The sequence below is a fragment of the Colletotrichum gloeosporioides genome (assembly GCF_011800055.1).
Source record: "Colletotrichum gloeosporioides strain Lc1 chromosome Unknown consensus_102, whole genome shotgun sequence".
Classification (NCBI taxonomy): Eukaryota; Fungi; Ascomycota; class Sordariomycetes; order Glomerellales; family Glomerellaceae; genus Colletotrichum; species Colletotrichum gloeosporioides.
This window is the reverse complement of record NW_025544747.1, coordinates 29249-53751: the sequence shown is the minus strand read 5'-3', so window position 1 is coordinate 53751 and position 24503 is coordinate 29249. Positions and strand designations below refer to the sequence as shown.

The following is a 24503-nucleotide window of genomic DNA, read 5'->3' as shown; positions in this document are numbered from 1 at the left end:
GATTCCATTTTACCTTACTGCCTCTTATTGCGCTTATTGTGAAGAGTTCCGCTGCAAGGTACGGTATAAGCCCAAAAGCAAAAGAAAAACAGCATTACGCAACAAAATTCGAGAAACTAATATCGTCGTCAGTATATTATCTCTTTGCGTCTTGTTGCTTGTAGTTCTTCACAGCCGTGTGGAAAGGGAAGGCGGTGAGGCTCCCCCGGCGGCAAAAAGTCTCAATTAGCAAGCTCCGTCCGAATGCACGGGCACCTCCATCCGAGAGCTCTGTCGCTCTGTATTTACCCACCTTCGACGACGGGCCACTATCGAACCACCCGCGCAAACCCAAACGCCCGCCAACGACGAGAGAAACGACAACCGGTCGAAGGGCGACCACGCACAAGCACGACCTGCGGCGTCGTTTCCGAGCAACCGATACAAAAGGTAGGACCCCCAGCGGGTGTCCAACGCAGATCTTCCCCCGGGACATCGTTGATGGCCGCGATGGCGGCTCCGAACCCGACCGGCGGCGCCGGCGAGGGCCTGCCGATGCCCTCGCGCAACCCGCTCCCCCTATCGGCATCCCAGGAGGCGCAGATCAGAGACATCTACCACCAGCGTGTGCGCAGCGCCTGTGCGCCCGAGATCAAGGGTACTGTTCCCCCCCCCCCCCCCCCCCCCCCCCCCCCCCCCCCCCCCCCCCCCCCCCCCCCCCCCCNCCCCCCCGTCTCCCCGGCCAACCCCTCGTTTCCACGTCAGCCTACCTAGGCGGGGGAACTACAGCGGGAACACCCGGGCCAGTCACTTCTGGCGATACAGTAGAGAAGGTTAGCTAACACATTGTGCTCGCAAACAGCATTCGCAGATTGCGCTCTAAATAGGACATTCACCGTCTCCTTCGTCTGCAGCGACCAGCTGCGGGCGATGAACGGGTGCATGAAGGCGCACGCCACGCCACAGAACCACGACGCCGCGCGCGAAGAGTGGTTCGCCAAGAGGCTCGAGAGGCAGCGCGAGCGCGAGCGCAAGGCCGTCAAGAAGTCACAGCAGGAGGACTTCATCCGCGAGTGGTGGGGTCTGCCCGAGAAGGACGCCGAGACGAGGAGGAAGGAGGAGGAGAAGATGAGGATGGCCGAGAGAGTTGGCGGGTATGCTGCCCGGGACCGCAAGCGGTGGGAGGAGGAGCAGGCGGCGGCGGCTGCTGCTGCGAAGAGGTGAAGAAAAAGAGGAAGACGAGGACGAGTGGGAGAGGATGAGTGCATCGTAAGCCCAAGAGGATAAGGGTGGTGGAAAAAGGGGTCGGCGCGGGGCCGGTCGAAGAGAGTTCAGATGCATATATGTTGGGCGTTCCGGACTCGTGGCTTGGGACACCCTGCTCTAACGGCGCAGACATTTCGGCGTGTATAAATATATCAACACCATGTAGACTACAAATCACCAAAAAGGGGGCCGAAGCCGAGGAACGGCGGTCATGATCATCGAACATTTGTAAAGGTCTCCTTCTAAGAGGACCTCCAACCTTTCTATTCAGTGACATCCGCATTCCGAGTCTAATCTTTTCTCTATGTAGCTTTCAAATGCCATAGGTCTTGTTGACTCTTTTGTGCCCTTGCAATCGTAAGATTCCTCCCTATAAACGCCAGAGTCCATTTCAGAAACACAGATACGACTTGATCGGAGCCCACTAGGCCTTATTTCCCAGGGACTCGGCGGGAAGAGTGGCAACCTTCTCCTCGAAGAGCTTGGTAGCGCGGACCCAGACCGGGTTGGTGCGCCAGTTCTTGAGTTCCAGGAGAGTCGGCAGCAGGTCATTGCTGAAGGCCTCGGAAGCCTCACGGGGCAGCAGACTAGGCAGGTGGTCGATGCTGATAACGCTCAGGGGCGGGTTGTCGTAGCCCTCAACGGGGACCGTGGGCTTGTCGAATGTAGTGGCGACGGTGTAGATGGGGACTAAAACATTTCACTTAGTACAAGCTGAGAGTGGCTCGTGAGATTGCGACTTACTAGGGTTGTGGGGGTTGGTGGTATCAGCACTGCGCCAAAACAGTTAGCATGCGGTCATGAGGATAGAAGGAGTTGTGGTGAACAAACCTAACGTCGCAAACAACGCTCAGCTTGCGGCCAGGAGCCTTCAGAGACTCGTGGTTGACGAAGTGGCCAACGGGCTGGTTGAGGTAGATGCAGTTGACGAAGATGTCAGACTCAACAATCTCCGGGAAGGTCTTTCCCTTGCGCTCAGGAGCGGTTGTCTCTTGGATATCCCACTTCAGGATATCTGCGATGCCAGCCTTCTCGGCCATGGCAACTGCGCCACGTCCGCAACGGCCAAGGGCTCCGATGACCATGACACGCGGGGTGTAGCCTGCCTTGGCAACACCCTCAGCCAGCGCCTTCTTCACGTCTGCGATCAGAGCATCCTCGTTGGGGTAGCTCTCAACGCTGGGGTAGGGCTCGCCAGGGTGAGTGAGCTGCCAGGCCCAGTTTGAGACCGCAAGCGCGGCACCTGCGAAACCAGCGTGGACTATTTATAGAGTTAGGACTGTGACAGAATAAGGAAATATTCAGCAACTGAGAATTACTCACAGCCAAAAGCTGCCACACGGCGACCGGAGTCATCAGCCAAGAATTCCAAGTCGAGGAGTGTGCCGTTTCCGCGAGGGTAACGGGACAGGGCCTCAGCCCAGCCACCTTGCCTAATACATTGTCAGTCATAGAGACACGGGACCTTTATTCAGTGCTAATGGCATCGTACTGCTTGTAGCAATGCTATCACCAGTTAGCGTGATTCCAAAAGTTTCAAGTCCAGGGCTGCATACTTGGAAGTGAATGTAGGTGTGGCCAAGAGGGCTCGTTCCCTCCTCAATCTCCTTCAATCCCAAAACGAAGTATCTTCCGCCGTCAGGGGAGGAGGCGGTGGGGACATCCTTCCATGAGCCGGTCTCGACAAGCTTCGCGCCTGCCTCCTCGAACTCCTCATCGCGGAAGAACCTTTGGTATTCCTTCTGCTTGGGGTTCTTCTCGACATGAATCTCGTATCCAGCCTTGATGAGGGCTCGGGTCGTGCTCGGGGTGAGGGCACTGCGGTGCTCCAACCACTTCGCAATCGTTAGCAATTGCACTCTCGAGGTCACTTCGAGGGGCAGCCCAAAGCAATTGCGACAAGAGCAGACAAACCTTGGTCTCGGCGCGAAGATGAATGATAGGGGCAGACATTGTCGCAGTTTTTGCAGAAAAAAGAATTGACCTGAATTGACTCAATTGCGCAAGTTTATGTGTCGAGGGGAAATGTCGCGACGTCCAGGAAGGTGTTGGGGAGAGGAGCTTGAAGTATGATGATGGTGGGGTAGTTATGAGTCTACGGTTGGCAAGGTAAAACATCCCACCTCTGACTCCTACAGGGAGTTACAGTAGGGGATCGTACACCGCCTTCGGAGCGCGGGGTACCTTACAATGAGATGGCAGTGACTCAAAGTTTTTGCCCTGGCCTCAGCTCCTTCCATCCCGTCAACCAAAAAAAAATCTTTTTTCTCAGCTGCTGCCGGTGATTTATCCGCCAAATCAAGCATGTCCGTCCGCTCATGCCAACCGGCATGTCATGCAGGTACCGAGCCTGCAGCCACCAAACAGTCGTCCGAACCAGTCTATTCTCAAAATTTGTCCCCGATGATTGTGGCCGATGTCGCAACAATCTTTACTATGGTGCCAGGGTCCACAGCATGATCACCTTATCGACGGGGCATTTGAGGTTGGCATCCCAGCCAACAGCAAACTGCCAATCACAATCGCGACAAATTCAATTGTGCTCCTACAGCCGCGCTCTGGGTTTTTGATGTTGAAGCAACCCGAGCGCGCCCTCGGCCACGCCCCAGGACAACTCGAATCCTCTTCCACCAAGCCCGTAAGCGTGGATGATGGTCCGGCCGTCACTTACATCCTCTCGCTCAAGTCTCATGCCTCCTCTGCGCGTAGGACGACGGCCAACAACGTCTTTGAGAACGCGATATTCGCCGCTGTCACCCAGAATCGGAGGGTAGGTGGCAGCAAAGGTCTTCAGGATCTGTTCCCGCAATTCTAGCGATGGCTCAACGTCCCAATTGTCTGGCTCCTTGGTGCCTCCGACTATGGTACCGCCGTCAAAGTTCCGAGGCACACAAAACGTCCAAGATCCATCCGCATTCTGTCGCGTCACTGTTGCCAGGCTGAAGTTGGCCACTGCACAAGTTTGCCCTGGTGATGTATTAGAAGACTCATTGTGCGAAGAAGTCAAGGGATCACAAACCTCTGGTGATGAACGAGTTCTTGTCACCAAATCCGAAGCCAGAGCAGTTGACGACTGTCCGTGCGTCCGACAGCTCCTTGATACCAAAGACCTCAAGAGGGTCGCTGAGCTCTTTGCGAATCACCTTGCCTCCGTTCCATGCGAACTTACGCAAGAGGAATGAGCAGTAAATCATTGGGTTGACACACCATGTCTTATACTCGCAACCCCACTTCACCTTGTCGTCGGGAAACTCGCTGGGACTCAGACGCCTGAACCCGACCAACCCAAGGCTTTTGGCTTTCTCCTCCGTGAGCGCCTTATATTGCTCTGGAGGATCCTCGAGGTACTCGATACCGGGCATAAAAGTGATGCCCGCCTCGGGATTGCTTTTGAAGAGCGACTCCATATGCCGGAATGTTCTCAGAGCCATGGCGTGATCACGCTCCTCCATCTTGTTAGCCGGTATCACCCATCGATTGTGCGCCCCGCCCCATTGCGATGTGTAGTTGATTGAAGCCTTGGCGTCAATGGTCTCGAATGGGCTCGGAAAGTCCCTGGCGACAATCGTGACCTGGTTTCCTTCTTGCTGGAGTTTTACGGCGGTGCTCAGACCGATCACACCGGCGCTGGATCATCTTAGCTGCTGCACACTGACAGGAGGGGCTGTGTGGGGTGATTACCCGATGACTACGATCTGCGACATGATTCCGGTAATATAATCTCGATGTTGCTGTGTCTAGGCTCAAATATCGTGAGACCTCCACGGAGTTCGACCCAATATATGGGTTTTATCCAATCGTCGTTGAGTCAAAGGTATTACTGAAGCCAACGCGATCCTCAACTTAGCGGTGGTCCGGTCTCCACCTTTAGCTCCAACAACGCCGACCTCGGGAGTTGTTCCCGGGGGCGCCCGGTCTGGCGAGCGTTCGGCCGAGAATGGGGGTTCCGGTCAACGGGAATCTGACCCGAAGGCCGCACCGACGCCGGCTGATACTACTACCGGTCAATACATACTTTGGTCGAATATGGTCCGCATTTGCACTGAAATATTGATTCTACCTTCAGGCCAGAAATAGGCCCGTTGGTCAGGGATTCTTTGGTACTCAAGTACTGTGGACAGCACCTCAGATTTGCAACGGACTTGATCTTGCGACTTAACTAGAAGCAGCGCCGAAACATGAAGCTTTCTACATCAGCAGACTCTCGATCTCTTGAGACTAGATATTGGACCTTTCCCAAGGAATCATGGCACGATTTTGCTTTTTTTCGAAGCTACCTGGAACGGAGACCTGCATGCCGACCGCATTCGGCCTGGCCCTGCGCAGAGACGCAGCCAGACCCAGGCGAGGTGCTCAATCAGCCGGCCACATTTCGTTCCTGCGTCGCATTTTCACGTCGGCGCCCAAGAGAAGTGCAGGTCGGCATCTCACTAGCCAAGGCGGTCAGAGTCGAAGAAGTTGCACCAATTTTGGGGTGTTGACCAATCGCACAATGCTCGCGTTCAACCAACCCCGCGCGCCTGTCTCTCAACCCCCTGGTCTCGGCGGCTAGGACGCAGTGTGATGGCCCGGTTGATTGGCCCAGCCCGCATCTCGCAATCTATTTTCGTCTGGCAACTCGACCACCCTCCTGCCCATCCCCTCCATCTTCTTGGCTCTCACCACTCATCGCGGCCCGTCAGACAAGCCAGCGCTTACCAGGTCTGCCGTGGGCGACCTGCCGTAGTTGAACCCAGTATGCTCCGTAGTGCCGGCGCTTTAATGCCAGCAGAGTATATACTCTCGTGGTTCTGTTGGCAATCGTATGTTGACATGCCTTTTTCCCCTTTCATCTGGTTATCTTGACCAGTGCTGCAATAACAAACCGACGTTCTGTTTGTTCTCAGTTGCCGGCTAGTTGGGGCCATGCATCGGTAGCAGTTGGACTACCTATTATTCATTCCATTGTGGCATCCCCCCTTTACTTGGGAAGAGCCTGGAAAGCATTAACCAAAGGGGAATTCCAACGTTCGATTCGAGAAGCAACACAGCCCGTCATGTCGGCTCAGCCACCCTCTGGAGGGTACTCTCTCTTCCCGAACCCCAACACCAAGCCCCCAACGGTACGGAGACCGGCATCTCGGACTCGAACATCAGAGTCTCGCGAACGCTCGCGGACTCGGGCTGTGTCTCCGGAAACCATCGACTCGGTATCCCCACCCCGCCATGGAAGACAGACACCGCAGCAAAGGATGCAGTCGCCGGTTGAGCGATCGCAAACACCGCAAGAAATCCGTCGACCCCAGCCCAGTGAGCAGCACAACTCACCAATCAATCGCGAGTTGCCGCCACTGCCTTCAGAGGCAGTTTCGCCTGTCCAAAGGCCTGCTCCCACTGCTGAAGTGCCACCTCGGTCAGACACTGCCTTCTCTCAGGCGCAGACACTAGCACGGAGCAACAGCCATCGCTCTCGCAGCTCCATAGCAAAGCTTCCTCTGCCTGGAGAGCCGTCATCGTCACAAGAGCCTGCTGCTCTTCGGTCCATCTTTCCCCAGTATAACCCCGAAGTGCCGCTCAATCAACAGGAGTACTTCCCGACTCAGACCAGTCCAACTCATATTCCCAGGGCTGTCATTAATCGTACAACGTGGTATCCAGAACGAGAAGAGGATGGGCAAGAGGCTCAGCACAGAAGCCCGGTGAGAAGTCCAATGAGTGGCGGTTCAGCACCAAGATGGCCTAGAAGGAGGATCGAACCTCCCATCATTCCCAACGTTTCGACAAATGAGCAAATGAAGAACATGTGGAAGGTCACCAACGGCTGGAAAGCCTCCCCTTCTGAAGGCAGAGTGTACTGCATGAAGCTATCCCAGGAAAAGGATGCTCCGGTCTACACCTTGTCCTCGACATCTCAACCATTCTACAACCTCAGGCTCGATCCCACATCTGCATCCGCATACGTTACTCTCAGCCGGCACGACCCTAACAAGGTCTACAAGGCCCCGAGCCCAACGGCAGGCTCTTCGGCTAGTAGCATCCTCAGCGGCGTCGTCGGCAACAAGGACAACGGCAAAGGCACTGAGAGTAAACACTGGCAAGAGGTCCTCACCACCACTCTCGAAGAAGAATCCCGCAAGCATCCTCCAAATGACGGCCTGGTTGCCCTTCTCTATCCCCAAGCAGCGGCCAAGATGGCCCTGGACAGGCCAGACGACATGACCGCCATCGTCACCGCAGAAACGGAGTGCGCACGGCTCGTCTGGGACGACGACTCCAGCTCGCACTTCGTCGTCCACCCAGCGTTGGCCACGCCCTTCTGCGTCACCATTGAGCGCTCACCCGCCTGGAGCCGGGTCGAGTACACCTTGGAGCACCACGAGTCGCCTCAGCACCTCGCCAAGCTGACCCGTGATGGCACGGGCGCCGGCTTCCTCGAGGTTGACACAGCCATCGCCTCCAAGATTGAGAGCTTCTTCATCGTCGATGTCGCCGTCACGGCGCTGCTGCTAGTTGCGGCGAGCGACGAGAAAAACTCAAAGGTTGAGACTTTCGAGCCTCCTCCCGCACCGCGCGAGCCTGCTGGCGGCGAACGCCGGCTTAGCAAGCGGGAGGAGAAGAAGCGTGCGGCCGCCGCGCGCAGGGGCAAGATGGAGGAGTTTGAGATCGACGTCGAGAGCCAGGACAGCAGCCTTGGCAGCTTCGCGAAGCTGGAACAAGTCGGAAAGGAGACGCGCGACAGGATGCCGTGGCCGTTGAGGGCGCTGTTCAAAGTCTTGTCCGCTCTTTTCAAGTGCTTCGTGTGGTTCCTGACGATTGGCTTCAAGGCGATTGCTGCCATTGTCAAGGGGCTGGCGAGGTGTGTTGGCGTGAAGTCGAAATGATGACGGGAAAAAAAAAGCATGAGCTTGCATTGAATGCAATAATGAGATACCACTTTGTTGATCCGGATTCCTTTTTTCTAGTATTTCTTTGGGGCCGCATGGTGTTGGGAATAATTGGGCTTCGTTGATGAGACCTTGTCCAGGACGAGGACAGGAGCGATGAATTTCTTTTCTTGTACATCTAGATCTATACTCCGGGGCCTGGGTATCGCATGACGACTTTCTGAGCCTGGCTTCTCACGCCGCTCAGATATTAGGATGAATGAAGAACACGAAAAAAACACCATGAAACTTTTGTTCGCCGACCGCAGATTTGACTGAAAAACGCATCCCGTGTTCACCTCTTCCGTGTCCGAACCATAATCTTCTTCCCCTTCTTCGTCACACCGCCCGAAGTCGCCGTCTTGGCCATCTTCGCCCGCTGTATTTCGAGGTGATCCTCTGTCTTCGCCAAGATCTTGAGTTTCTTCTTGGCGTTTTGGAGCTGCAGCCGTAATAATTGCAGCTTCTTCTCTTTTTTACGTTGCGCCTCCTCCTCGGCATTGTTTTCATCGTCAAATCCCTCGAACTCGTCCTCGTCTTCGTCGTCCAGCTCCATTGCCTCCTTATCGATAGCCTGTTCTCTCTCCTCGGTGCTTTCGGCAAAAACGATCTTTCTAGGTTTTGCGGAGCTCGGCTCGTCGTCGTCGCTATCGTCGTGTGTGGTGGTTGCGTTGATGCCGCCAATGAGCACAATCTGCTCCTCCAGGCGCTTCACCTCCTTGGAGATTACGTTGCGCATGGTGCGGATGTAGCCAACATCCTGCGTCTTGAGAAGACGCACCGTGTCCACATCCATGGCCTTGTTGCCGCGGTCACCCGCGATGGTGCCAGACCATTTCTTGCCATCCTTGAGGCGCGAGCCTGGGCCGGAGCGGCTGAGCATGCCAAAGTAGAACTCATCTTCGTTGCGTTCAGAGGCTTTTTGGCGCAGGTGCTTGATTGTCTCCTTTTTCTTGTTGTAGTCCTTGGCACGGAGGGAGTAATCCTGCAATTCGGGAAAATAGTCAGTAACGGACTTTGACGGGCGCGCATCGTGAGGCCCTGTTTAACGAACCTTGTGCTTTTCGAGGAGACCAAATCTTTGGCGCTCCAAAGGTTGAGCACGCTCCCTGTGGGAGCGCCTCTGTACGGCATTTCGCATAGACGACATGGTTCTGTTGTTTTTGACGCAAGACCACCGCTCGTGATCTGGTTGCTGGGAGGCGTGAATAGAAGGCGACGATGGTAAGCGCTTCTGGGAGGTGGGATGCGGCAGAAATTTGAAAAATTTAGGCGGTGAAACGAGCTCCAGCCACATCGCTCCGTCAGTGTGGCGCTGTCCCCGCTTTCGCCGTTCGTCCCTCGGCCGACAAACTCGGGCCGTGTTGTGGGGCTTTCTGCAGCGGACCACCGTGCCCAACCTGCACCCCCGAGCCGTTGTCAGCCACTCTCCCCACTTGTGGCCGCTACGTAAGTGTGCCGTGCAGCCCGTCAACTAGGTTCAGTCAGCTCTCAACCCTTGAAACATGTCAGGTACCATGAAACGACACGCTATCGCGGCTCGAGCCATCAACCCAGTCTAGTGCCATCTTCCAGAAGACGACTCATGACAGCTGCGGTGTTGTCACGTAAGTCCATGGGCCCTGGGGAGATGGAATGGCACCTACGTATCCGACATGGCAAACCATTGAGCGATTCATCGTGGACAAGGGTATCTTCTCCACGCAGATGGATCGTGATGTGCAACCCACGTTGCATCCGCAACCGCCCGCATCTGTGATCCTCCGTCATGCTGGATGAAGATCTAAATTCTCAGCTCATCTGCATGTTTACAGCAAATCCCATATTCCCCATCCCACCCACGATCCTGGGCCAAGCGGCATCCAAGCCACCGCCGAGCGCGTCCAATCGCGAGGTCATCGGCAGTGCATCCACGGCCACGTCCTGTATGTCCGGGGGATCCCCCCAGCACGGACAGCACATGGTCAGCGCCAACGAACCATGGGTCTCCCTTCGTGTTTCACGGACGACACACACCACAGCAGCAGAGCTTCGAGACGTCAAACGCCGCAAATGGCAAAAGACCTGCACCACGGGCTTCGCGCGGCTGCTGTCCGATGACGAGAGACTCGGAGAAGGGCTGACCTTTCTTTTACAAAACCACCCGAGCTGCCTGTTTCCTCTTGTTTCTTGCAGCTTTCATGTTTTCGTGTTTGTTTCGCTTCCACGTCTAAGCCCGTTTTATTTCATCCAAAATGGTTGCGAAATTTCATTTACGGAATTCTCCTCCGACATATCGGGTGCTTGCCTTGTTTGTCATACTCGTCTTTGTCAGTCTTCTATTTTTGAAGGAGGAAGTCGAGGAGCCGACGATACCACGCAGTAGTTTCCCATACAGCGCGAGCAGCTATGATTGGTCTACACACCCCCAGAAGCATCCCGTGCCAGATGCTGAGATGGCGCGCCTACCCTCAGAAGAGCCACTGGAGCTCCCCAGAATCCAGTTCGAATTTGCGGCGGAACGTTCAGACAGTCTGAAGAGGGATCTCGGCCTCATGAGCTCTCGCCGTCATGAGGTCAGGAATGCTTTCAAGAAGAGCTGGCAGTCTTATGTGAGACATGCCTGGGGATACGATGAGCTGCAACCATTGTCACTGAGAGGAAGGAATCGATACAACGGATGGGGAGCTACACTGGTCGATTCTCTTGACACGCTGTGGCTGATGGGCCTACACGACGATTTCAACGACGCTGTTCAGTATGTGGGCGCCATTGATTGGAACAACTCTACGGATCCAAGATGTAACCTTCTCGAGACGAATATTCGCTATCTTGGAGGCCTGCTATCTGCATACGATCTCAGTGACGAGCCAGTACTGCTCAACAAGGCTATTGAACTGGCGAATATGCTCTACGCCGCCTTCGACACCCCGAATCGGTTCCCGCCGTATACGTTCAACTTTGCAGATCTCAGAGCCGGAAAGGTCTTGCCAGATCCTTACCAGAGCGCTGCATCGATAGGCAGTTTGTCACTGGAATTCACAAGATTGGCTCAAATCACGGGGGAGTACAAGTTCTACGACGCAATCGAACGCATCAAGACGGCTTTCGACCAGATCCAGAATGAGACATTGCTACCAGGACTGTGGCCCAACTTCATCAATGTTCGTGACGATTTCCAGACCCCGAACAATATCTTCCGTCTAGGCGGAGATGGAGATTCGCTTTACGAATATCTGCCAAAGATGCACGTTCTTCTCGGCGGGAACGACCCGGCCTTTGAGAGGATGTACAGGAGCGCTGCGAAGGCGGCCAAGGCTCAACTCTTGTACCGCCCGATGACGCCCAGGATGGACGACGTTCTCTTGCTTGGAACCGCCATTGTGAACGAGAAGCTATTGAAGATCGATCAAATTGCCGAGCTCGAACACCTTTCCTGCTTTGCTGGCGGCATGTTTGCCATGGCTGGCAAGCTTTTTGAGAGCCCGGAAGACGTCGAGGTTGGCGATAGGCTGACCAGGGGCTGTGTGTGGGCTTACAGATCTTTCAAGAGTGGTATCATGCCCGAGAAGTCACAGATCGTCAAGTGCGACACGATTGAAGGCTGCCCATGGGATGAGCAAAAGTGGGCGGCTCAGAGCAGCCGCCATTCTCCTAGGGGTTTCTCGAGGATCGACAACCCCCGCTACAATCTGCGCCCCGAGGCCATCGAAAGCCTTTTCATTCTTTACAGAGTGACGGGACGAGAGGATCTGCTGGACATGGCATGGGATATGTTCCAGGCCATTCAGAAGGCGACGGCGACCGACGACGCTCACGCCGTGGTTGCGGACGTCACTTATTCACAGTCACGACAAGAGGACAGCATGGAGAGTTTCTTCTTTGCTGAAACCCTGAAGTATTTTTACCTGATCTTTTCGGACCCAGAGATGATCAACCTGGATGAATGGGTTTTCAACACACAGGCTCATCCTCTCAAGCGACCCACGGCGTCTTGGAGCGAAGCGTGATTCTCAAGAAAGAAGCGACGATTGTTGTGTTCACTAATATTAATAAGACGTGGTACTCCTCGGTGCCACTGAAACATATATGTTCAGACCATTCAATTTTCTAAATAATGGTACAGATAACTTGAGCATTCGATACCCCTCAGCTTCACAATGACAGACTCTATCACTGTCTAGCTGTGTTGGCCCCTTTCTTTCCTCCTACCCATCTCGTTTGCGGTTATATCTTTGCGTCTGGTGCCTCGAGGAGCTGTATCAGCCCTCAGTGGACTCCAAGGGTCTGCATACGGTCCAATCCCGCTCGAGCCCTGGATCCAGACAGAGAGCATTTTCGACAAGCCTGGCCATAAAATCGTCAGTCTCTACAGATCATTATGAATACGATGGGGATTTCGGATATACTGTTGGATTGGGTTTTGCCTTGCTCTTTACAGCTTTCAGGAGTGTCGTTCGTAAATGCTACAGGGGGGCTCTCGAGCTGCCGAGGCATGACTTCGAGGAATGGGTTGACGGAAAGAATTGGCTTTTGGCCAGATCTATTATTTGAATTATTTGCCTTCAATCATGTAATCACGAGCCAACAAGTATGGTTCATTGGAGCGCAGGGCTTTTATACAACATTTCTAACAGCAAAGCCTGCTACTGCCCTTCATTCTGTGCCGCCAGCATCCTCAGCTTCCCATTCTGGTCGCACGCCTAGCCGTTCATCACACAGAAGGCTACCATATTTTCTTTTTTCGCGCGCAAAAGTCGAGATCGCCTGATCTCCGAGGGCCATGAAGACCAAAAAGGTAGTAGTTCGGTTTGTATCTAAGGAGAGGCTGGTTGTCGAGACTGCCACCGCAAGGTCATAGCGCATCATACGATCAAAAGTGAGGAAATCTTTCGTGGCTGATTGGTTCGCCGGGGTTTTGACGGCAATCTGGATCGAAAACATAATAAGGAAACCTGCCTTAGTGGGCAACATCGTGCATATAATCATAGCGGCTTCTTCCTGTCAAAAACGTCTTCCAACAAACCCTGCACCATTTTGACCGAAAACATGCATATTCACATGGAACTTATCTGAGATATATGACCGTTCTCCTGCATCCATGCAACTTTTGACAAGCCAGTCCTCCGGCAATGAGAGCTGACCACTTTCTCGAGGTTCGAGGCTCGCATTGGGGCGTAATAAACCCTTCCAGAGATATACGTGCTGTGACGGATCCTGCAGATCGATTTTATGAGGAAGTACATGCGAAGCCAAGGCCACTGAAGGCAAAGTAGGCGCAAGATATTGACGATACCTCCCTCGCGGCCAAAAATCAGCTAATATCAGCCAGTACCGCTCCGACCAAGGCGAGTTTGGTTTGATGCTTATGTTCATGAGGAGCTACGAAGCCTCAATTGGTAGACGTGCTCTAGTCAAGCAAGAAATCGACTCCAATTATGACTGTAAGGCATCTTAAGAGTACATGCTAAGATACTTTCTGCATTTGAAAGAGGCTAGGTGAATGCTTGTAAGTTTCTAGTAATTATCATAAAAGAAAGAAAAACTGAATAGTTTTGATGGGAATTCACCATGAGATGGGAATGGGAATGGGAAACAAGGATTCAAGTCTCATTGCTTATTGGTCAGGCGGCAACGCTGTCACATCCTATTTAGATTAAGCTTGAGAGGTAGATCTCGCCAAGGAGGCTGTCATTATTGCTTTTTGTCTGTGGCTTGGACCGCCGGCAGCCAGCAATACAGTCGGGCCGCCTACGGCATACTAACTAGCCTCGCTGATCCCGATCGCAAACGTACGAGTTGCGCACGAAGGGCCTTTCGTCCTTGGGCGTTCTTTCAAATGATGGAAACTCTTCCTCAAAAAATCGACTATTTCACAGCTGGTCGTCCATTTAGTTTTCCCCCTTCTACTCTAACATTCCCCTATTACTCCCTTTATCTGTCTCTCTCTCTCTCTCTCTCTCTCTCTCTCTCTCTCTCTCTCTCTCTCTCTCTCTCTCTCTCTCTCTCTCTCTCATTCTACGTAATAGCAGCAGCTAAGGCCAGAAGTCATATCTACAATCTTTCAATATTCTTTCAAATACTAATTTGTAGGCTAAAAGAGCTAGTATGTTCAATTACTAACAAACCTGGATCTCCAGTCAGGATAAGAAGCATTTTGCTTTATCATATATTACACCAGGGAATTATTTAGATTCTCAACAGTTTTGCACTTCTACTGCTGTAACTACCCCAGGTAATTAATACATAAAGCAGATCAAGTTTCAACAGTCTGCAACCCAATAACAACCAGTAGATCTCCACGTCATGCTGAAGAGTTTCATGTTTTGGTTTGTTGTTCTTCATACAATCAGTTGACTCATTTCATATGCTCGCATTTCGATTACCTCAAGGGTTCAATTCGGCGTGCACAGGACTCCAGGGATCATCATAGGCCTGACTTTTGCTTAACCCTTTAATCCAGATAGAGAGCATTTCTGATAAGCCTGGTACGCTTGGTTAGATTCATGAAGCAGGTGAAATAACCAGGAATCAGGTCATACGTAGTGATTAAGGTATGGTCAGGTTCTCAGTTGTCTTAGGAGCACCCTTAGACAACGCCTCAAGGGAGTTCTTTTGATCAGAGGGCATCTTTTGAATCGCTCAATAAAAGAGGATCATATCAGCTGTAACTTTGGTTGCATTTAACAGATTTCACCATTGAAAGCTGCCGACATTTACAAGTGAACAGCATGATGATGCTTTGACGCGACGAGCCAGACACATCGTATGCAAGCGATGTCACCGTAGTGTTTCTCCTCCTAACATATCAAGCTGATAAGTTATTGAAAGAAAGGAACTTGGGAAACCTCAGAACCAGAATTTCTGGGTCAGGCTGTGATAGCATGCAACTCCTACGCACCGAAGTTTCGGCCAAAGAGTAGGCCAAGGTGGCTGCAGAAGAGGATCTTGAGGAAGCCTATGATACAGACTTGTCCTAGCAAATAGGAAGCCCAAAAGCCTTGCCGGGAGGTAGGCGCCAAGCGGCAGTTTCGTGAACGAAAGGGACTTTGGGGAACCGTGCATGCTTCTGTGTAACAGTGTAAGCTGTCTAAGCAACCTCAATGCACCCAAGCCTTGCCGGAAAATGGGCGAAGGGTCGATGACACTGCGGCCATGTGTATCTACCACCCACATTTGAGCCCTTTCCAGCTAGGCATGATGTTCAAGTAATGTGGCTTGTCACGACGGGACTTTGGTCCACATAGATAGATATTTTTTGGCGGGCATGCAGCACGTCCGTATTTCATTGGGGCAACATTTAAGCTGGCCTGCAGCATCGATCTGGAATTGGTATTCCGGAATGCCCGAGTGTTACACAATGCTGCTGCAACTCCAGCGGCAACAAGAGACCAAGACGACTATGTCAATTATCGCCTGCAGGAAGTCTGGATAACGCATGGTATTTTGGTTGGCGTGTAGCATTGCCAGATAACCTCAGTCTGTCGATGGTGTTTGCTTCCGTTGCATATTTGGGCTAAGAATTACCTGTAGCACTTATAAAATATCTTCAGCTGTCGACGAGTCAACTTGAAATGCAAGACTAATGTCCAATTCATGCAATGTTAAGACTGATTTTGGTTCTGATCCGGTTAACTGTACCCCGAGGCTTTCTCCTAGGACCAGTATGGCACATCCTTCCCGGTTTCGTAGGGGTTATTTTCTAAGACCGACCGAAACTTTTGTATTTTTCTTCTATATATACTCACCAAGAAAGGGGTTGACACCTTCAATCTCGTCATGCTGATTACCACCTCTGCGAGATCGGCCCAGTTTTCTGGCAAACCATCGACGCTACTCAGCGCGGAGGTTTGGCTAATTGCCAAATCATCATTCCGCTATTCCCACGTGCGCCCGCCTGTAGTTTCATATCATGGCTTGTCGCTAGCCATCTTATCATTCTCATCACCCATTCACTCGTCATCCTCTTCAGCCACCTCTTCCTCATCCTGCTTGAAAACAGCCTTCTCTGCCAACGCCAACGTCTGTCTCACAGGTAGGCCAACCACGTTATCGAAGTTACCCTCAATCTTCTCCACAAGCACCAATCCTCCTATTCCCTGAATACCGTAGCCACCAGCCTTATCAGCCCCCTCTCTCGTCTTGACGTATGCATCAATGACATCATCCGGCAGACCATTATCTTCCTGTGCAAAGTACACCTTCGTCTCCTCGGTATGTGTCGCAATTTCGTAGCCGGGCGACCGCGCGTCCTCCCTGGGGGCAATCACGCACACCGCCGTCAGCACGCGGTGCAGTCTCGTATCCCGCAGATGGCGCAGCATCTTGATGTGTTCGGCCTCGCTGCGGGGCTTCTCCAGGACGCGGCCGTCGCGGGTGACGATGATGGTGTCGGCAGCAATCACGACGTCCGGGTCGGGAATCGATGCCAGGTGCGTCTGTAGGGCCGTCTCGTACACGTCGAGGGCCTTTTGTCGCGCCGTGGCGGCGACGTACTCATAGGGGCCGTAGGCGGACTTGTCGAGGTCCTCGGGCTTCGTGGAGGGTGTGATTTCGAGGTTCGTGAGGCCGACCTGCGCGAGGAGCTGGCGACGTCGTGGGGAGGCGGAGGCGAGGACCACGCGCTTGGATTTGAGGTAGGAGATGATTGGGAGGTTGAGTGGCAGCGGCGCGCGGGGGCCGGGGCCGGGACCGCCGGCTGGTGGTGGTGGCCGGGCGGCGGCACCGGCTGGGAGACCGTGTTCGGTCGAGCCTTTGGAGTAATCCGGTGGGGGGTCGGAGAGGAGCGAGGTCTTGACGTCGTCTGACATGTTGGAGGAGGGACGTCTGTGCGGAGATTGGGGGAAAAGAAAGATGCCGAGGGACTGTTGGGTGGTAAGGTAGGTCGCAGCTGAGAATGTCTCCGTGTCTCGAAGCTTGTCAATGGCAAGGGGAAAAAGCACAGCTATCGGAAAGAGAGGAGATTTGTCGGAATTGTGGGGTGGGATTTCTTGATTCCCAGATTCTGGACTGGCAATGACACACCGGAGGCGCTCATTGGAAGGCACGCCGTCACCGCCCAGACGCTGTACCCACGGCCACGACTTCGATATGCCAACCCCGCCAGATCCACTTTCTCTTATCTTATCAGCCGTCATACCTAATGGCGAAGGGGCGTTCAGCTGCCGCCGTGCCAGCCCTGCCTGGCGCGGAAACAAACGTGCTGCAGGAACTAAGTTGACAGGGGGGCTGCAAGTCCGACAATGCGCAAGGGGGGGAGGGGACTCAGATCTCATAAGACACCCGGGTCTTCTTGCTGGCGCAAAACGTAACCGCATGTGATCGTTGAAACACACACTACTGCCTACCTCACTACCTCAACTACCTTCGCGATCCCTCCCGGGCAGATTCAACGACACACCATCCCCCATGAATCTGCACAACGTATTCAAGACCTTGTTGCGCTGTTAGTTGATTCGTCTCTTTCATCGCCTGCCTGCGCGCGTCATGTCCTCGCCCAACAAGTCCAATTCTCCGTCAGGAGCCGCTGATGGCGACCAGCCTGAGGAGAAGCCTCGCCTGACCGAGGCCGAGAAGAAGCAGAACCACATCGCATCTGGTACGGAGTCCCTCCCCAATTCTGCCATTTCAACCCGTACAGCACGCGACCACCTGTGCAGAGCTGCAAACCCAGAGATGGGGACGCTCCCGTGGCGTGAAACTCATATTCTTACATTCTACGAACAGAGCAGAAGCGACGCCAGGCGATCAGGGAGGGCTTCGACAGGTTGACGGAATTGGTCCCGGGTCTCGAGGGTCAGGGGCGCTCGGAAGGATTAGTTCTGAAGAGGACCGTCGAGTTCATGCGCGATCAACTCGCGGAACGGCGGGCCATGGTTGAGCGCCTCGAGAATAGTGGCGTGGTGGTGGACGAGAAATTCAAGCGCTGAATCGGTCAGTCAGCACAAGCAGCGTCCCATCTCGTTATTCCACGTGTGCTAACGTGATTACAGTGTATTGATCAGTCTGGCAAACGGGGTTTTGCGGCGTTCGACATAATGATGCGCCAACGTGCCAAGTAACAATTTTGGACAACAGTGAGGGTTGGAAATGGAGACTAGTAGCAAGAGCAGGTTCATTGCGCGATAATCGGAAATGATCAATGAAGGAGGGTTTCATGCTGTTAATTCATTGGCATCATAGCATCATGACTTTTAATTCCCAATGCGAAGCCAACCTCCTCGAAGGGGTTGTATGTTGTACACGTTTTTACACAGTTGTGAGTCTATTGGTATGTCGCCGCCATTTCTTTCATCTTTTCAAGCAGATCACCGGGACTCATGTTGGCCTTTCCCTTGTAGCCGGCCCCCCGGTCGCTCACGGCAACAGTTCCGCTCTCGACGTCCTTGGGGCCCACCACAACGCAGAGACTATATTGCTTGCTCTGCGCCTCTGCAACCTTCTTCGACAGCGGCCGCTTGCTGGCATCAATTTCGACTGCGAAGCCGGTCGGATGCGGTTGTCTTGCCCTTTCATGACTATGGCCCGTCAGGACATTCTTGACTTCTGAAGCCCATTGCAAGACAGGCTCCGTGTCGTTGAGACACAAGATTGCAACCTGGCGTGGGTTCAACCAGAAAGGCCACTTGCCCTTGTACTCCTCGATCAAGAGCGCCATCAGACGCTCAACGGATCCCAAGATGGCGCGGTGAATCAGTACGGGCGTCACCACGCCGTTCTGCTCCAGCCCTGCCGCGTCAACTTCCTCCAATGGCACGCCCTGGGCCTCTTGTTTTGGCGCAGGTGCGCTATACTCAAGCTCGAATCTTTGAGGGAGTTGGAAGTCGAGCTGAATGGTGCCAGCCTGGTGAGACTTCCCGTCAGAGTCACGCAACATGACGTCGATCTTTGGACCGTAGAATGCGCCGTCTCCCTCCTTGATCGTGTACTTCAGCCCAGCCTGCTCAAGAGCATCGCGCAGCTGCGCCTCTGCGCGCTCCCATTCTGCATCGGTGCCGATGTAATGATCCGCCGGTCTGGTAGACAGCGCAAAATCGAAGTAATCCAAGCCCAGGGCCCCGTATACAGTCTTCATGAAGTCGAGCGTCTTGAAGACCTCTTCCCTGATCTGGATCGGTCGGCAGAAGATGTGGCCATCGTCCTGGTGGAAACGTCGCACGCGCGTCAAGCCACTGAGGGCACCCGAGACCTCGTTCCGGTGCAAAGGACTGAAGTCGGCGTAACGGATGGGAAGATCGCGATAGCTGCGGTTCTTCGAGGCGAAGATGAGGCAGTGTCCAGGGCAGTTCATGGGCTTGAGGCCATAGTCTTGGTCCTCGCCCTCCGCCAGTCGACTCTCAGCACCCTTGCCCTCCTTGGGGGCCTCTCTATCACCACAGCAGCTCGTTGCAGCAGCCTCGGGGGCGCGCGCACGGCTGGTGACGGTGTACATGTCGTCGGCATAGTTTTGCAGGTGGCCTGACACCTCCCAGAGGGACTTTTTGTAGATATTCGGTGTGATGACCTCGTCGAAGCCGTAGTGGGTGTACTGCCGCCGCAGAAAGTCCACCAGGCGGTTGAAGACTCGCGTGCCGTTGGGGAGGAAGATTGGAGAGCCGGGGCTGTAGACGGACGTGGTGAACAGCTCCTGCTGGACGCCCAGCTTGCGATGGTCATACTCGTCGGGGCTGTCCGCGGGCGCGGCGGGTTTCTTGTCGGCGTACCATCTCTTTGGTAGCGGTTGAGGTCTCAGTGATGCATTTCGCAGACTCGGGATCACTCGAAGGGCTGGTCGGATAGCCCGTGCGGGAAGCATGGCGCAAAGTGTCGCCAATTGGACGTCATGCCATTTGACACAGGAAAGTCTGAAAGCTCGCGAAATTGTGATGCTAGGATCTTGCAGCTCCGTCACACAAGCACGCTAGCGTGGAAATTCCCACAGGGGGGCAGCACGGACCATACCATCGCTTATCTTATCAGCACTTGTTCCGGGGCCATTATCCCAGATTCCCATGGCACCACCCTCATCTCGCAAGCAGCAAGCATCGTTTAGACGGACATCTCGCCGTTGCATCTTTTGCATCTTTGAGATGGGATTCCAATGGATCTCGTCAACGCCTTTTTGATCTGGAGTCGAGATACCAGGGGAGTTAGGGGAGTTTAGGATCCACAGTCCGACTGTGTCAGTCGCTCTTACGGTCGGGGAGTTAGGAACCACTGCCGGGAGAACATGCAGCACTGGATCTGAGCATCAGTCAAGCATCACCTGCCCCGAATCAGACGGTTCCAATTTCAACGACATTCAGGAAAGCTATGATATGGCTGGTGTTGATTCAGAGGCTCTTGTCAGAAAGGGACTCCGCATGAAGGAGAACTCGAGACAACAAGCTTCGGAGCTAAGCCTCCAACCTAGTCAACGGTGGACTACTGGCACACCTTGTCGTCTAAGAAGCGCGCATCTTGGCTTTGAACCTCGGCCACGTGAGGCTTCCTAATCGCAAACCAATGATATCTCGTAGCAACTGGTCCAGCTTGCAGAAATCGATCGGCTGTGTGACATGCCTCAGAGCTTGCTTTTGATAGTGTAATTACTGAAGAATTCCCCGCAGATCTTTATCAGCCAAAGATGCATGTTCAACCGTTGATCTTAAGGATCGTCGTTTGTTGACCCAAAGCGGGAATGTTAATTGAACTAGTCAACCGATAGTCTTCGTAGAAAAGAGGAGCATTGGGGCGACGAGCCACGTGTTGGCACCCATGAGGCGGCACATCGGAAACTTCACGGCGATACGGCTATAGCATATACACTGAGTTTGGAGAACTTGAGCTCTAGGAGTGTAATTATTATTCTATTTTCGCTGTAGAAAAAGCCTAGTTTCGGTAGGTGATCGTCTTCGTCCTCACCCACTCGTCCAAACCTATCGAGTTAAATCTACCAAAGCCGCTAGACTTGACTCCGCCGTGGGGCAGACCGCTCTCGTCGTGGACAGTCATGTTGTTGATGTGAACAGCGCCGGACTCAATCTCCTTGGCGAAGCGAAGTCCGGTCCGCAGGTTCTCGGTAAAGACGGCAGATGTCAGGCCGTACTCGGTGTCATTGGCAATCTTCAGCGCCTCCTCCTCGGTGTCAACCTCGAAAAGTGACACTGAAGGCCCGAAGGACTCGGTCTTGTAAATGTCCATCTCGGTGTTGACATTCTTGATGACGATAGGGCGCATCCTCGTCTTGGAGACTTCCTCTGCCTCGACATTGCCCGCAACGACGGCGGCGCCTTTGCCAACGGCGTCCTTAATGAGCTTCTTGTTCTTCTCGACGGCAAGCTGGTTGATGAGCACAGGCGCGTCAGCCTCTGATGAGAAAATCTTGCTGATAGACTCGGAGAGCTTGGCCTGGAACTGCTCGGAGACCTTCTTGTGCACAATGATGCGTTCTGTGCTCATGCAGATCTGACCTCCGTGGAGGAATGAGCCAACGGCACATTGGCCGGCTGCGAGGTCGAGGTCGGCATCCTCCCACACAATTGCCGGGGCCTTGCCGCCGAGCTCGAGCAGTACGGGCTTCAAGTGCTCTCCCGCCTGCTTAGCAATGATGCGGCCGACATTGGTGCTGCCTGTAAAGTTGATCTTCTTGATTTCGGGATGCGCAATGAGTGACGAGGTGATGACGGCGGCGTTGGCGGGCTCATGGACAATGACGTTCAGAACACCCTTGGGCAGACCAGCTTGGTGAAGGCAGTCGGCCATTTCGTACATCACCCGCGGGGAAAGCTCTGAGGCTTTGAAGACGGCGGTGTTTCCGGCAGCGATTGGGAACGCGATCGCTCTCGCGCCCAAGACATAAGGCGCATTCCTGCCAGCGGGGTTAGCTAAGACGTTGTTCATGCCGCGAAAAGGGTGGCGTACCAAGGGGCAATGGCGAGCACAACACCATAGGGTTCCTTCAGAACCATGGCGCTCACGTCCGGATCTCTGGTTGCGGGGACAGTACCCTCAACGGTCACAAGACGTCCGGCGACGTCTCTGAAGCAGCCAATACCGAGGCCGAGGATGAAGTCGGACCAGCCCTTGGCAGCACCAGTCTCGTCGCACATGATTTTCGACAACTCCTCCTTGCGGCCATCCATGATATCGGCAGCCTTCAGGAAGATGTCTCTGCGCTCGTTGGGTGTCGTCTTGCGCCAGCTCTTGAAAGCCTTTGCGGCAGAGTCAACCGCTGCGATGGCATCCTTCTCAGTGGCACTTCCGCACTTGTGAACAGCTTTGCCAGTAGCAGGAGACACTACTTCGAAAGTCTTTTCAGGGTAGACCTTCTCTCCGTCGATGAGGAAAGGGACGGTGAAGCCTCCCGAGCCATTGGTTGTGTTCGTCATGGCTGAACTTTAATTGTGAGGTATGTCGACGGAGAGGCGAAAGAGGGTTGAAGGAGGCCTTGAGAAGGAGTGAGATAGTAAATGTTACAGGACGACTTTGTACAGCTACATGAGCAAGGAATTCAGCCTGATTCTTATAGAGCTCTCCGAACTAGCCACTGATCGACATGGAACACTTTGCGTGCCCTTTGGACCCTTGCCCTTTCGACATGCCGAAGTTCGAAGCCACGCCTAGTGCACGGAACCCCGCACTCGGAAAGTGGGCACGGCGAGAAACTCTGAGACTGCCTAGCCATGTGCTTCTGACTTCGCATTCCTAAAAGGACCGTCGTTACCAATTTGCTTCCGAATCCTTCAGCACAGTTGGGCGATTCCCCCGGGCGAATCCCAGCCGGGTGTGGGATCGGGGGGAGGTACGGACAGGGACCCGGAGTGGACCCGTCGATTTTGTGTGACCAGTTGGTTCGCATCGCCGGCCGGAAGCCCGCGTAGGTATCCGTATGTGTGCTGTGCCGCTGTTGGAGGGGCCCATCAAACAGATTCCTTGTCCAGGACCGACATTTCTGCAGCGTATGCGCAGCTGAAACTCTGCAGTGCCCCTAGCGACGGTCGTAATAATTGCTCGTCCAATCATTGACTGAAAGTGGTCAGAGATACTTGAATTATCGATGGGTGGCGCGATCTCCCCGAGATGCTCGTCCGCAACGATACAAATGTCCCAATTCCAACTGCTTGGCACCGGTGTCTTGTTTCCTTGTGAGTGGGTCTTTTTGGAGTATTTAGGAGTTAAGCCGGAAGCAACCGAGGGCCAGTGGAAGGTGGGATTCCGAGTCGCCCTTGGGGACACAATGCCCGCGCGATTGAGTCGCGGGACCACCCTGCTGCCTCCGAGTTTTCGGCGAGGGTCACCACAACATGGAATTTGCATCCATGAAACCAAGTCCGCATCTTGGTGTTATGAGGGTAAATCGACCCTGGCACGGCGAGAATCTGAATGAGACTGTCGCGAAGTGAGACCTGCCGGTGGATGGAAACCTGACCGGCTGCGACCGCTTGATACGCGGCTCGTATCGCAAATGCATTTGATAGTCACACAATCGAGCGTTGATTCGGCATGGTAGCGGCGCTTTGTGTACCTCAGGGCCACATTCGCCCACGAGATGCTGTGGCGTCAATACCAAGTGAAAAGAGAGAAGAAGGGTCTCCATTTGCGCTTCGTACGATGCTGAATGGCTGCAGGTGACTTTGTTCTCATGCGGGAAGTGCGCTTGCACTTTTGGGCAATAAAAAGCCGGATTAAGACTGTTGTGACTTTTTGAGCACTGTTGGGTCAAGAAAAGGCTGAGGCACTGCTGTCGTATCTACTTGAATAACCTCAACTGCAGCCGTTAGATTTGGTTTTCGTTTCTCGCCTGCGATAGTAGCACCTCACCTGGCTTCCGTCGGGATGCAGATCCAGGGACGGCAAAATGCACGTCACGAGTTCCTCTGCGAGCTTCCGTGTATGATCCGCTTCCTTGGTAAACTGGTGGCAGTGCAAGTTCGATTTTCCTCGGGGTCTTCCCTGCCTGCTTTCCGGCTTGCTCGGACATGATGTTTGAATTGTGGTAGTTTCAATGCTCAGGTTGGGAGGCGGGGAAGTAGAGATGAGGATAGTGCAGTGCAGTCCCAAGTTGTCGGTATTGCTAACCAAGAAATCAAGCGAAGGTTTGAGCTGGGAAAAAGCAGGCACGAGTCAGACCTCGGAGGGGATTCAGGGTCAAACAAAGCCGTTCGTCTGATGGGATTGTCTGCTCACGAGAGTTCTAGCTACCTTGATGCATAGCTCCATCGTCCAATACAACTGGCGGGCTGCGAGTGTGGGTCCATCCTCGAGTGCTTAGTCACCGGGCCCATTATTTCCAACCGCAACTGCACTTTTCGACCAGTCAATTCCAAGTGTTGCGCTGCCAGACAGGACAAGTGCACTGTGGACATGCGAATTGACACCCGCAGTTTCCACTTTTGGTTTCTGTGCTGTCACGGATGG

At 53.8% G+C, this 24503-nt stretch overlaps 9 protein-coding genes across 9 annotated transcripts; 4 read left to right on the top strand and 5 right to left on the bottom strand.

Annotated features, from left to right (window-relative positions):
- Positions 1 to 489: 489 nt before the first annotated feature.
- Positions 490 to 1203, top strand: GCG54_00000160 (uncharacterized protein; the record flags this gene model as incomplete). Its single annotated transcript, XM_045400303.1, has 2 exons — positions 490 to 637; positions 842 to 1203. The coding sequence occupies 2 exons, from the start codon at positions 490 to 492 to the stop codon at positions 1201 to 1203; spliced, it is 510 nt and encodes a 169-aa protein (XP_045257298.1).
- Positions 1204 to 1669: 466 nt separating this feature from the next.
- GCG54_00000159 (Saccharopine dehydrogenase) lies at positions 1670 to 3198 on the bottom strand (the record flags this gene model as incomplete). The annotated part of the gene is made up of 6 exons (XM_045400302.1): positions 1670 to 1935; positions 1990 to 2018; positions 2077 to 2506; positions 2569 to 2673; positions 2738 to 3080; positions 3160 to 3198. The coding sequence occupies 6 exons, from the start codon at positions 3196 to 3198 to the stop codon at positions 1670 to 1672; spliced, it is 1212 nt and encodes a 403-aa protein (XP_045257297.1).
- Positions 3199 to 3790: 592 nt separating this feature from the next.
- Positions 3791 to 4949, bottom strand: GCG54_00000158 (D-amino-acid oxidase; the record flags this gene model as incomplete). The annotated part of the gene is made up of 3 exons (XM_045400301.1): positions 3791 to 4212; positions 4265 to 4872; positions 4927 to 4949. 3 exons carry the CDS (start codon positions 4947 to 4949, stop codon positions 3791 to 3793), a joined length of 1053 nt encoding a protein of 350 aa, XP_045257296.1.
- A 1332-nt stretch (positions 4950 to 6281) lies between these two features.
- Positions 6282 to 8105, top strand: GCG54_00000157 (uncharacterized protein; the record flags this gene model as incomplete). The annotated part of the gene is made up of 1 exon (XM_045400300.1): positions 6282 to 8105. One exon carries the CDS (start codon positions 6282 to 6284, stop codon positions 8103 to 8105), a length of 1824 nt encoding a protein of 607 aa, XP_045257295.1.
- Positions 8106 to 8442: 337 nt separating this feature from the next.
- Positions 8443 to 9297, bottom strand: GCG54_00000156 (U3 small nucleolar RNA-associated protein 11; the record flags this gene model as incomplete). Its single annotated transcript, XM_045400299.1, has 2 exons — positions 8443 to 9132; positions 9202 to 9297. The coding sequence occupies 2 exons, from the start codon at positions 9295 to 9297 to the stop codon at positions 8443 to 8445; spliced, it is 786 nt and encodes a 261-aa protein (XP_045257294.1).
- A 1084-nt stretch (positions 9298 to 10381) lies between these two features.
- Positions 10382 to 12136, top strand: GCG54_00000155 (Mannosyl-oligosaccharide 1 2-alpha-mannosidase MNS1; the record flags this gene model as incomplete). The annotated part of the gene is made up of 1 exon (XM_045400298.1): positions 10382 to 12136. The coding sequence occupies one exon, from the start codon at positions 10382 to 10384 to the stop codon at positions 12134 to 12136; it is 1755 nt and encodes a 584-aa protein (XP_045257293.1).
- A 5476-nt stretch (positions 12137 to 17612) lies between these two features.
- Positions 17613 to 18055, top strand: GCG54_00000154 (uncharacterized protein; the record flags this gene model as incomplete). Its single annotated transcript, XM_045400297.1, has 2 exons — positions 17613 to 17724; positions 17853 to 18055. 2 exons carry the CDS (start codon positions 17613 to 17615, stop codon positions 18053 to 18055), a joined length of 315 nt encoding a protein of 104 aa, XP_045257292.1.
- A 2920-nt stretch (positions 18056 to 20975) lies between these two features.
- GCG54_00000153 (Vanillin dehydrogenase) lies at positions 20976 to 22474 on the bottom strand (the record flags this gene model as incomplete). Its single annotated transcript, XM_045400296.1, has 2 exons — positions 20976 to 21954; positions 22008 to 22474. The coding sequence occupies 2 exons, from the start codon at positions 22472 to 22474 to the stop codon at positions 20976 to 20978; spliced, it is 1446 nt and encodes a 481-aa protein (XP_045257291.1).
- Positions 22475 to 23770: 1296 nt separating this feature from the next.
- On the bottom strand, positions 23771 to 24066 carry GCG54_00000152 (uncharacterized protein; the record flags this gene model as incomplete). The annotated part of the gene is made up of 2 exons (XM_045400295.1): positions 23771 to 23853; positions 23907 to 24066. 2 exons carry the CDS (start codon positions 24064 to 24066, stop codon positions 23771 to 23773), a joined length of 243 nt encoding a protein of 80 aa, XP_045257290.1.
- Positions 24067 to 24503: the final 437 nt, after the last annotated feature.